This window comes from Ursus arctos, unplaced genomic scaffold (genome assembly GCF_023065955.2).
Source record: "Ursus arctos isolate Adak ecotype North America unplaced genomic scaffold, UrsArc2.0 scaffold_22, whole genome shotgun sequence".
Lineage (NCBI taxonomy): Eukaryota > Metazoa > Chordata > Mammalia > Carnivora > Ursidae > Ursus > Ursus arctos.
In genome coordinates, this window is record NW_026622897.1 from 51,609,727 (window position 1) to 51,622,671 (window position 12,945).

Below are 12,945 nucleotides of genomic sequence, written 5' to 3' on the forward strand. Positions count from 1 at the left end.
TTCTTAGTAAATTATCCATTTCTAAACGTATTTACATAGAGGTTTTATTTTTATTTATTTATTTACTTTAGAACAAGTCAGCAAATAAAAATTCCGGTTTATTGTTGGACAACACTGTTTCACACATACATCAAAAAAGTCAAAAAGAGGTTTTAAAATTTAATTCCTTTGCCTCAGTGGATATTTCCCTTTGCCATTTCTTATTATGTATGTTCATGCTCGCTTCCTTTCTTAAGTTAGCTAGTTGTGTACTTTTTCTTTAAAGAAAAAAATGGATTTGATGTATTAATTAGAACTATGTTTTTCTGTCCTCTATCTTGTTAATTTCTGCTTATGTCTTTATAATTTCATCCCTTGAACTTTCGTTTGGTTTACTTTGTGGTCTTTTTTCCTTGCCTTTTGAGATCTTATATATATTTCACTTTTTGGGTGGCACTTGAGTGGCTCGGTTGGCTAAATCCATCTTTTGGCTAGGGTCTTGATCTCAGGGTCCTGGGATCCATCCAGCACCAGGTCAGGCTCCCGCAGGCTCCCAGGGCTCCCTGCTCAGTAGGGAGTCTGCTTCTCCCTCTGCCCCTCCCCCTGCTTGTGCTCTCCCTCTCTCTCTCAAATTAATAAATAAAATCTTTAAAAAACTTCACTTTTTAACCTTTTATTATTAAGTGTTTAAGCCTATGGATTGTCCTCTGATGGCTGCTTTACATAAATCCCCATAGAATCTGATAGGCAAAATTTCTGTTACAACTCTATTTTAAGGATATCATAATTTCACTTTCCATTTTCCCTTTCAATCAATAGTTAATAGAAGATTTGAAAATTCTGAAAAGGAAGAACCTTTTTCTGGTTTGAATTTGTTGTTAATTTTTAGCATGAATGCATTGTAATCAGAGGATATTATTTTATTATTTCTTCTTCATGGAACTCATTCTTTTGTTCTTACGAATGTTTTATGCACACTTGAGAAGAGGGCATATGTTCTATTAGGGTGTGAAGTTCAGCATAAACCCACTGGTCTGCTTTACTGGTTGTTATTAGGTCTTAGATACTGTTGATTTTTTGCTGTTGTTCACTTTACCTGTCTTATACTGAGTGTGGCATCTTCTATTATTATATTCCTATTTCTCCTTGTATCTTTTGTAGTTTCTGCTATATAAAAATAGTATTTGTATTATTTGGTGCAGAGATATTCGTAACTGTTCTATTTTCATTGTGAATCATGGTTTCTAGAATTATAAAGTCTTTGTCACATTTAATGCTTTTTAATGAGAATTCTACTTTATATGATATCAAGATCACTACCCCTACTTCCTTATGATTTCTAATTTCCTGAAATCATTTTGTTTTAGGTGTGTCTTTTGTATAAAGCATAAAGTTTGGTTTTGTTTAGTAATCAAATTTGAAAATGTTTTTCTTTTGACAGTTAAGCTCATTTGTGATTGGTATGACTGATGTGTTTAATCTCAACTCACACTGTCTTACTATAATTGTTACACATATTATTTTATATTTAATGTACTTCTCTAAGTGATAAGTCTTTTCTGCTCTTTAAGAAACTTCTTTTGGTATGTAGAAAATGCATTTTTTTATTCTAAGGGTTTCTTTTGTATTTAGGCGTTTTATAGTACTGAGTCCCCCTTTGTTTTCTTACTCGATCTTTTACAACCCAATTCTTACTTTTAAATCATATTCTTTAGTACTCAACTTATTACCTAGGCAACAGTCAATGAACTTATTCTACTTTGCCCTTTCCTTTCCCCATTTAAAAAAACTTCATTCTTTCTACTTATTACACCACATAATGTGTCCATATGTTATCCTTCAACCCTATCCCACCTGTAGTAGCCTTAGATCTATAGTTAAATATATTAAAGACTCAACATTTTGCCAAAAGTTTTCCCAGTCTTCTCTTAGTTGGATGAACATCACTCCCTGATATAATGTAGTCAGCAGAACTTTCTGTGATGATGGACATGTTCTTTATCTGCATTGCCCAATACGGTAGCCACAAGCCACATATGAGTATTAAGCACTTGAAATGTGACTAGTGTGACAGAGGAATTGAATTTTACATTTTACTTCATTTCAATTAATTTAAATTTAAATTGCCACATGTGGCTAGTAGCTACTAAATTAGTACAGTGCTCACAGATTCATGAGGAAGGAGTCATGTATATAATAGTCAGTGAGACTTGCATGTTTAAAACTGTCTTTCTATAACCTGCATATCTGAAAAACAACTTGATTAGAAAAGAAATCTGTGGCTGACACTAAAAATGCTGTTCCACCTTTCTTTGTGTTGCTGATGAGGTCTAATGCTGGCCTAATTTACTTGCTCTAGTCAGTAACCCGGCCTTTTTTGCTAGAGCTTGAAGGATTTTTTTTTTCTGTTTTTAAAATCCAGCAGTTTTACAAGGCTGTTTCAGAGTTAACCATTCCAAGTCAGTTTTAAGAGGCAAAAATGGACCTTTTAATACGCAGATTCATTTCTTTCTTCTTTCATTTCTAAAAAGGTTCTTGAATTATAGCTTTAAATGTAAGTTCTATTTCTTCTTCTTTTTTTTTTTTTTAAAAAGCTCAGGCTTTATTTATTTATTTTTTTTAAAAGATTTTATTTATTTATTCGACAGAGATAGAGACAGCCAGCAAGAGAGGGAACACAAGCAGGGGGAGTGGGAGAGGAAGAAGCAGGCTCATAGCAGAGGAGCCTGATGTAGGGCTCGATCCCACAACGCTGGGATCACGCCCTGAGCCGAAGGCAAACACCTAACCGTTGTGCCACCCAGGCGCCCCTGTAAGTTCTATTTCACTGTTTTGTTTTTCTTCTCCAGTGACTCCAATTGTATGTTTATGAGGTCTTCTCTGCCTCTCTTCCACTTCAATCACTTTCTGTCAGACCCTTTTCTTTATCTCACTTTCCTTCTTTTGCTTATTTCTCTGCCTTCTTAGGTAGTCCTTATTAAATATTCAACACCTTGTAATTCAGCCTCAACATTTTTCGCTATGTTTAATCCTAATTTTCTTTCTTTTAGAAGAAGGGGATGTTATTTGTTTTTAAATTTTTGATTCATTTTTTTGAGGCTAGTTAATTCAGCCAGGAGTTTTATGTTATAGTTTCCTTCCACTTGGTAACGAGTTGTGGGGGAAAGATGCCCATGCACCAAAAAATTTTGATTTTCATTTTCTGTTTTCTTTTTACAGTAATATTATATGGACATAGACTGCTGCTTTTGGTCCATTTTGCAGAAAGAGTAAAGATTTTGGGGGGCTTAAGCATTCCTAGCTCAAGACTGCCCCCTTCTGGCAGAATAGTGAGGTTCGGTGCCCTTTTTCATATATACTTACTTGGGCAATAGACGGAGTGAAGGGGGAAGGGGCTGATAAGTTTTATAGTTCCTTTGTTTCCACAGGATCTTAATACCTCCCTCTAGCTTCCTTCTTTCCCTTCACTGACATATCTCTAAAAGTTCCCTCCCCCTTTCTTTATTTAAATATTTTTTTTTAATAAGAAAGAGAGAAGAAGAGAGAGAATCCCAAGCAGGCTCCACATTCGGCACGGAGACTGACACAGGGCTCAAATCCCAGTTCCCTGAGATCATGACCTGAGCCAAAATCAAGTCAGGCACTTGACCTACTGAGCTACCCAGGTGCCCCAGTCCCACCCCCTTTCTATTTATCTCTTTCCCAGAAGTGGTACCTTTCCAAAAGTGCCACCTTAGGTCTTACACACTTTTAAGTCCCTTACCTTTAGCCAGTACTGTAATCTACCAGATCTTAGACTGCTTTCAGAAATTTTGCAATTAATGTGGAGCTTTATTATTTTTTTTTCAGACTTAGGCTCTCAACCCCTCTCCTCTTCTTCATGCAGTTTTTCAAACGTCCCCAACTCTAAAACATCAAAGATGGTTCTGTTGGAAATTGGTGTTTTTACTTATTTAAAAACGATTTGAAATTCATAGTATTCTTTCTCTCACAGTAAGGCTGAAAGTATTGAATAAGTGTGGTACTATGTACTTTCTTTCTTAATCTGTATGGTTTTCTGGGAGGATGAGTGGACAAACTCTAATTAAGGCGGACACCCTTATCCTAGGGCAACCAGGAAGTCCTGTAAATCTTTTTATTCTTATTGTTATTACTGACTGTGATTTGTCCGTATTTTATAAACATTTTTAAAACATCCCTGGAAATAGGGGCACCTAGGCAGTGCAGTTGGTTAAGCTCTAACTCTTGGTTTTGGCTCAGGTCATGAAATCAGGGTCCTGAGATTGAACCCTCGTCGATCTCCATGCTCAGTGTGGAGTCTACATTAGAATCTCTCTCCCTCTGCCCCTACATGCCTACACACTCTCTCTTTCTAAAAAAATAAATACATAAATCTTAAAAAAAAAAATCCCAGGAAATAAAGCAAAGTGCTAAGTTTGTGGACAAGTCTTCCTTTTGAAGTAACTTTCTTAAAACAAATAACTTTCTTAAAACGTCATGCATATGAGAAATGGATTCAGAAACTGAAGTCTCTCATATTCAATGATTAATTATGGTAGAATCTGATATGACACATTATGGCTTATTGATTTGTAGTAATTAGAAGTCATTTCTACCCATGTATAAATAATACTTTGGGCTAAAACAAGAAATTGTGTTTAGAAGGTTATATATAAAAGAAAAAAAAGAATTAACTTATTATTTTTCTTGTATGATGATGATGATGCAAGAACATGACAGATTTTCCCATCTTATGCTCTTGTGAAGTTCATTTATCCACCCATCCAACACTCATTGAAGACCACTAAATTGCCAGTTAGTAGGGATACAAAGATAACCAAGACACAGTCCCTGCCTCACAGACAAGGCAGAGAGAGGAATATGAGTAAGTTGCAAAAGGTTAGATACAGTACAATATCCTTTAAAAAAAGTTTGAAAATATGCAAACCATATTATATATACTTTTAAGTATACATATATATGTAGTCATATATATGTAGTATAAATACAAAAACACATGAGAAAATGATAATTAAATTAAGTAGAAAGGTTAACTCTAGGAGGATGAGCTAGAAGGACGAGGGAAATAAAATCAGGCAGGAATACAAATGTAGCTTCAATTTTATCCATGGTAGTTTATTTCCTTAAAAAAGAAAAAAATCTGAAACAAATATTGCAAAGTACTAACAACTGACAAAGCTGAGTGGTAAGACACATGGGTATATTTGTTATATTCTCTCTATTCTTTTCTGTATGCTTGAAATATTCAGATTTTTAAAAAACTGTATTCAAAATGCAGTTCAATTTACTGGAGTTTTAAATCAGAAGTTTCAGAATATGTTCAAGTTGTGTAATAAACGACACAAAATTAAGAACCAACTTTAGGTATGAACGAGAAAAATAACCCATCTGAATACTGTACATCATTTTTAGACGAAGTGTTACACATACCTGTGAGTGCTAAATAAGAAGCAATGTATCGCTTTTCCAGTCCATCTCTAACACTCTGAATTGCACCAAAAATTGGAGGTATAATCATAATCAGGTTACTCACTGTATTCCCTATAGGAGAAGAACACAAGAAAATAACTATATTAGTCAATACCACTTTAAATAAAATACATGAACTTGACCCTTAATAAAAATTAAATAGGTGACTTCTAAGAAAGATGGTGGAAACATATTCACAAGGTGCTAAAGGAAAATAATTCTCTACTCAAAAAAATCCTGTAAAATGATCCAATTAAAATAAAAATAACCTTTGACAAGAGAAACTAAGATTATTCTTTCTTTTTTTTTTTAAGATTTTATTTATTTGTCAGAGAGAGAGAGAGAGAGAGAGAATGAGCAAGCACAAATGGGGGGAGCATCAGGCAAAGGGAGAAGCAGGCTCCCCACTGAGCAAGAAGCCGGATGCAGGACTCAAACCCAGGACCCTTGGATCATGACCCGCACTAAAGACAGACGATTAACTGACTGAGCCACCCAGGTGTCCCTAAACTAAGATTTTTTGATCAGAAGTTTCACTAAAGAAAATTCTTTTTTTAAAAGGTTTTATTTATTTATTTGACAGAGAGAACACGAGAGAGAGAGAGAAAGAGAGAGAGAGAGAGAGAGAGAACACCAGCAGGGGGAGCTGCAGAGGGAGAGGGAGAAGCCGGCTTCCTGGGGGAGCAGGGAGCCCAATGCAGGGCTGGATCCCAGGACCCCAGGACTATGACCTGAGCCCAAAGCAGATGCTTAACCAACTGAGCCACCCAGGCGCCCCTTAAAGGTAATTCTAAAGATAAAAGTATCTCAAAAAGAACCTCAAAGATACAGCAAAAAATTAGCTGGAGAAGGCAGCCATTGAGACTGAAAGAGTGGTCCATGGATACACTAATGACAAGACAAAATACAGAATTGTGTTACTTTTGTCTGTTGAATCAAATAGCAACAAATTGGGGTATGCATTTCGCATGTATTTTTGAAATTTCATTTTATGGTGATATATTTAATTTGTTTCTAGCAATGGATCCTCATCTGAGTTTTGTTCCTGTCTTTACAAAAACAAAAACAAATCTCAAACATGAAAAGCAAAGAAATAATAAACACCCAAAAGCAGAAATAAGTAGTAAAATGGGAAAAGAAATGGATAAACTATTTTATAAATTGACTCTGGGTAGAATAAAGTGGCACAAAACATTCAAAATTCCAAATGAATGATTTTCAACACAGGAACTTATAACAAGACATATATCAATTAATGGACATATACAGAACACTCTACCATACAGTATATACGTTCTTCTCAAGTACACATGGAACGTTTGGACAGACCATCTGTTAGACTATAAGTTCTCAACAGACTTGAAAAGAGATAACATACAAAATACCTCCTCCAACCACAACAAAAGGAAGTTAAAAATAACCAAGCAAAAACAAAAATTCATAAGTCTGTGGAAACCAAATGACATATTCTTTTTTTTCCTTTATTTTTGGGGGCTATTTGCCTTCCCAATATCACTCTCCCTTTTTTCTTAATAAAAAAAAGAACCCCAATTTTTAACCTGAATACATTGCTACTCGCTAAGAAAACTACATTTCTAAGAACTCTTTGCAGCTTGGAATGGTCATGAGACTTGAGTTCAAGATAAATGGAAGTCTGCCATGGTACTTTCAAGAAAAATGGAGGTTACACCCTTCTTGTTTCCTCTTCCCCTTCTCTACTATAGGAAATGTGGATGTAATAGCTAAAGCCTTCTTGGTCTCTGAGGGGACACTGGGAATCTAAGCCCATGTCTAAGCCCATCTAAGACCTACCTCTGCCCTATGGTCCTTCTAACTGGACTTAGAATCAAATTGACAGGGGCACCTGGTTAAGTTATGAAGGTAAAGGGTAGTCTTTCTTAATAGCTCTCTTCCTGTTATATACTCTCCTTTTCAATGTAAATTTAGGTAGCTGCCCGGAGGCAGAGAGCTTTTCCTGTATCTGCTGTGTTTTAATTACTTTTTAAAAAGATGTATTTATTTATTTTAGTGGGGGGGCAGAAGGAGAGGGAGAGAGAGAATCCAAGCAGATTCCCCGCTGAGTATGGAGCCCAACACAGAGCTCCTTCTCAGAATCCAGAGATCATGACCTGGGCTGAAAACAAGAGTCAGACACATAACCGAATGAGCCACCCATGCACCCCTTGATTACTTTTAACTCAAAATAATCTTTAGACCAAGATGGCCCATCTTGGGCAGCCTGCCCTAGGCCCCTATACCAAAAATGGCTAAGCAACAAAATAAGAGAAGCTTGTGTCCCTGATACCGTAGAGCTGCCATCCAAACCCCAAACTGCCTTTCTTCAGATGGAAATAAATCTACATCTTCTTTAAGGCACTAATTTTCACATATTTGTTACTCACAGCCAAACCTAATCCTAACTGATGCAAAAGATGCAGTGCACCTTATTTCATTTGAATTAAAAATGCTAACAACCTTTTCTCTGTGAACACAAAGCCCGATACCATCCCGAAACTGAACGACAAATGTCTGTCTTTGAGTCATTACACATCTTTGGTAAATTTATTTATTTATTATTATTATTTTTTTAAAGATTTATTTATTTATTTGACAGAGAGAGAGAGACAGCCAGCGAGAGAGGGAACACAGGCAGGCGGAGTGGGAGAGGAAGAAGCAGGCTCCCAGCAGAGAAGCCTGATGTGGGGCTTGATCCCAGGACTCCGGGATCATGCCCTGAGCTGAAGGCAGACGCTTAACGACTGAGCCACCCAGGCGCCCCACATCTTTGGTAAATTTAATGCTGTTATATGAATGATAAACTTAAACTAATACAAGTGTTTTTTATGAAGAATGCTTTCATTTTTTATTTTAACAACATTAAAATGAGAAGATAAGTATAAACATGAAGTTAATATCTTACGTCAGCTCCCTTTTTTTTTTTAATTGAGAGGAAGGGAGAGGGTGAGCAGGGTGAGGGAGTTTGGAGGTCGGGGGGAGGAGGAGAGGGAGAGAGAGAATCCTAAGCAGACTCCCTGATGAGCCTGTAGCCTGATGCGAGGCTCAATCTCACGACCCTGAGATCATGACCTGAGCCAAAATCAAGAGTCAGAAGCTTAAACAACTGAGCTACCCAGGCACCCCTATGTCAGCTTCTTTTTAAATTATAGTTGATACATAATATTCCATCAATTTCAGGTGTATAACAGTGATTTGACCAGTCTATACATTATGCTGCGCTCACTACAAGTATACCCATCACCATCTCTCACCATACAATGCTAATTACAATACCATTTCCTATGCTGTACCTTTCATCCCCGAAACTTATTCATTCCATAACTGGAAGTCTGTATCTCCTACTTCATGCACTTTGCCCATCCTCCCTGGCAACCATAGTTTGTTCTCTGCATTTATGGATCTGTTTTTGCTGTGTCTTTGCCTGTTTTGTTTTTTAGATTCCAAATAAGTGAAATCATATGGTATTTGTGTTTCTCTGATTTATTTCATTTATTAGCCTAATTACATCTAGGCCCATCCATGTTGTCACAAATGCCAAGATAACATTCATTTTTTTATGGCGGGCAATATTCCATTATATATATGTACCATATCTTCTTTATCCATTCATCTATGGATGGACACTTGGGCTACTTCCATCTTGTGGCTGTTGTTAATAATGCTGTGATAAACACAGAAATGCATGTATCTTTTCAAATTAGTGTTTTCATTTTCTTTGGATAAATGCCCAGTAGTGGGATTACTGGACCATATAATATTACTATTTTTTATTTGGGGGTATTTTTTAAAGTAATATCTACATCCTCATAACCCTGAAATTAAGAGTTGCATGCTCTACCAACTGAATCAGCCAGGTGCCCTGATATCTCTAACTTTTTGAGGAACCTCCACACTGTTTTCCACAGTGGCTGCACCAATTTACATTCCCACCAACAGTGCACGAGGGTTCCCTCTTGTCCACATCCTCACCAACACTTTTTTTTTTTTTTAAAGATTTTATTTATTTATTCGACAGAGATAGAGACAGCCAGCGAGAGAGGGAACACAAGCAGGGGGAGTGGGAGAGGAAGAAGCAGGCTCTCAGCAGAGGAGCCTGATGTGGGGCTCGATCCCATAATGTCGGGATCACGCCCTGAGCCGAAGGCAGACGCTTAACCGCTGTGCCACCCAGGCGCCCCCTCACCAACACTTTGTATATCTTATTAATTCTAGTCACTCTTGCCTTTTCATTTTGTTGATGGTTTCCTTCACTGTGCAAAAGCTTTTCATTTTGATGTAGTCCCAATAGTTTATTTTTGATTTTGTTTCCCTTGCCTGAGGAGACATATCTAGAAAAATGTTGCTAAGGGTGATGTCAAAGAAATTACTGCCTATGTCTTCTTCTAGTAGTTTTATGATTTCTTGAATCCATTTTGAGCTTATTTTTGTGTATGGTATAAGAAAGTGGTCCAGTTTCACTCCTTTGCATGTAGCTATCCAGTTTTCCCAGCACCATTTATGAAGGGGTTGTCTTTTTCCCATTATATATTCTTGCGCCCTTGTTGGAGATTAGTTGACCATATAAGCATGGGTTTCTTTCTGGACTCTTTATTCTGTTCCATTAATCGATGTGTCTGTTTTTGTGCCAGTACCATACTGTTTTGATAAACACCATATTCTTAAACAACCAATGGATCAAAGAAGAAATCACAAGAGAAAATAGAAAATACTTAGAGATGAATTAAAATAAACACAACACCCCAAAATTCATGGGATGCAACAAAAGCAGCACCAAGGCAAAATTTACAGATATAAATGCTTATATTAGAAAACAAGATCAGTGGGGCACCTGGGTGGTTCACTCAGTTAAGCAACTGCCTTCAGCTCAGGTCATGATCTCAGGGTTCTGGGATTAAGCCCCACATTGGGCTCCCTGCTTAGTGGGGAGTCTGCTTCTCCCTCTGCCCCTCCCCCCAATTGTGCACTCTCTCTCTCTCAAATAAATAAATAAAATCTTTAAAAACAAACAAACAAACAAACAAACAAATAAGATCAGGGCACCTAGGTGGCTCAGTCAGTTAAGTGACCAACTCTTGATTTCGGCTCAGGTCATAATCTCAGGGTCATGAGATCAAGCCCTGCACATTGGGCTCCATGCTCAGCACTGGGATTCTGTCTCTCTTCTTCCCCCCCTCTGCCCCTCCCCCTCCCCTGCTCATGCTCTCTCTCTCTCTAAAAACAAAAAGCAACAAGATCTCCAAGCTGAAATGAAATAATGCTAATTAGTAAAATGAATATATATAAAAATACACAACATACTGGTGAAGGTAAGTATATGGTCCAAGTCTGAATGCTCTAGTACCATAATATGATGGTATATTAATCACTTACCTCTATAACTTAAAAAAGTGAAAGGACAAAAATATTAAAAATAACTACAGCTGCAAAAAAAAAAAAAACCCACACACAAAATAAAACTATAGCTGCAAATGACATATCCAATAGTTAGTATCCAAAATATAAAAAGGACTGATACACCACCCAAGAAATCAAATACTCTAATTAAAAAATGGGCAGAAAATATGAACAGACATTTCTCCAAAAGAGACATGCAGATGGCCAACAGACACATGAAAAGATGCTCAACACTATTCATCACCAGGGAAATGCAAATCAAAACCACAATGAGGTATCACCTCACACCTGTCAGAATGGCTAAAATCAACACAAGAAACAACAGGTGTTGGCAAGGATGTGGAGAAGAAGGAATCCTTGTGCACTGCTGGTAGGAATGAAAACTGGTGCAGCCACTGTGGAAAACAGTATGGAGGTTCCTCAAAAAGTTAATTAAAAGTAGAACTACTTTATGATCCAGTAATCGCACTACTGGGTATTTACCCAAAGAATATGAAAACACTGGGATGCCTGGGTGGCTCAGTTGGTTAAGTGTCTGCCTTCAGCTCAGGTCATGATCCCAGTGTCCTGGGATTGAGTCTCCATCAGGCTCCCTGCTCCGTGGCACGCCTGCTTCTCTCTCTCCCTCTGCCTGCAGCTCCCCCTGCATATGCTTTCTCAATCTCTCTCTGTGTCAAATAAATAAATATTAAAAAATAATAATTAAAGAAATTTTTTTAAGAATATGAAAACACTAATTTGAAGGGATATATGCACCCTATGTTTATTATGGCATAATTAACAATAGCCAGATTATGGAAGCAGCCCGAGTGTCCATCCACAGATAATGGATAAAGAAGATGTAGCAAATATATACACAATGGAATATTTTCAGCCATAACAAAGAATGAAATCTTGCCATTTGCAACACACAGATGGATCTAGAGTATAATGCTAAACAAAATAAGCCAGAGAAAGACAAATACCATACGATTTCACTCATATGTGGAATTTAAGAAACAAAACAAATGAGCAAAGGAGAAAAGGAGAGAGAGAGAAACCAAGAAACAGACTCCTAACTATAGAGAACAAACTGATAGTTACCAGAGGGGAGGTGTGGGAGGAATGGTTAAATAGAGGATGGGGATTAAGAGTGTACTTATCATAACAGGCACTGAGTAATGTATAGAACCGTTGAATCACTACAATGTACACCTGGAATTCATATAACACTGTATGTTAGCCATACTAAAATTAAAAAAACTATAGCTACAATAATTTATTAATGAAGAGACAATAAAAAAACAGGTAAATTGTTATGTCAAAAACTTATAAGGAGGAGAATAAAAGGGTAGAGTTTTTAGTAAGCAAAGATGTTATCAGCAGAAAAAAAGACTGTTATATCTATAAGTTGTCTTATGTAAGCCATATGGTAACCACAAAGCAAAAATCTACAGAAAAATAAAGAGAAGGGAATCAAAGCATGTAACTATAGAAAATCATCAATTCACAAAGTAAGGCAGCCAAAGAGGAAGAAAGAACTATGTAACGGCCAGAAAACAATAAGATGGCATTAGTAAGTCCGTAACTATCAATAACTACTCTAAATGTAAATGGATTAAATTCTGCAATTAAAAGGCACAGTGGCTAGATGGATAAAAAAAACAAAGACCTGACTATATGCTTGCTAGCTACAACAGATTCACTTCAGCTTTAAGGACACACATATGCTCAAAGTGAAGGTATGGAAAAAGATATTCCATTCAAGGGAAACCAAAAGAGAGCAGGGGTAGCTACACAGACAAAACAGACTTTACGAAAACTGTTAACAAAACACAAAGAAGATCATTATATAATAACAAAGGCTTAATTCATCAGGAGGATATAATAACTGTAAATATGTATGCACCCAACATCAGAGCATCTAAATATATTAAGAAATACTAACAGATCTGAAGGGAGAAATAGACAATACAATTAATAGTAGCAGACTTCAATACCACACTTTCAACAATAGTAAACGCAGATGGAAAACTAATACAGAAAAGTTGGACTTAAACTATGCTTGACACCAAAAGGACCTAA

General features: G+C 36.7%; 1 protein-coding gene across 3 annotated transcripts in view; it reads right to left on the bottom strand.

The window, feature by feature from the left end:
• The window catches only part of ACER3 (alkaline ceramidase 3), a 154,899-nt gene that overhangs the window by 102,805 nt on the left and 39,149 nt on the right, over nucleotides 1–12,945 (bottom strand). For all 3 annotated transcript variants that reach the window (XM_057316674.1, XM_026518147.4, XM_044390962.3), the window contains one exon: nucleotides 5,431–5,541. In XM_057316674.1, coding sequence (XP_057172657.1) covers nucleotides 5,431–5,541 — 111 coding nt within the window. The remainder of the gene's footprint in view (nucleotides 1–5,430; nucleotides 5,542–12,945) is intronic.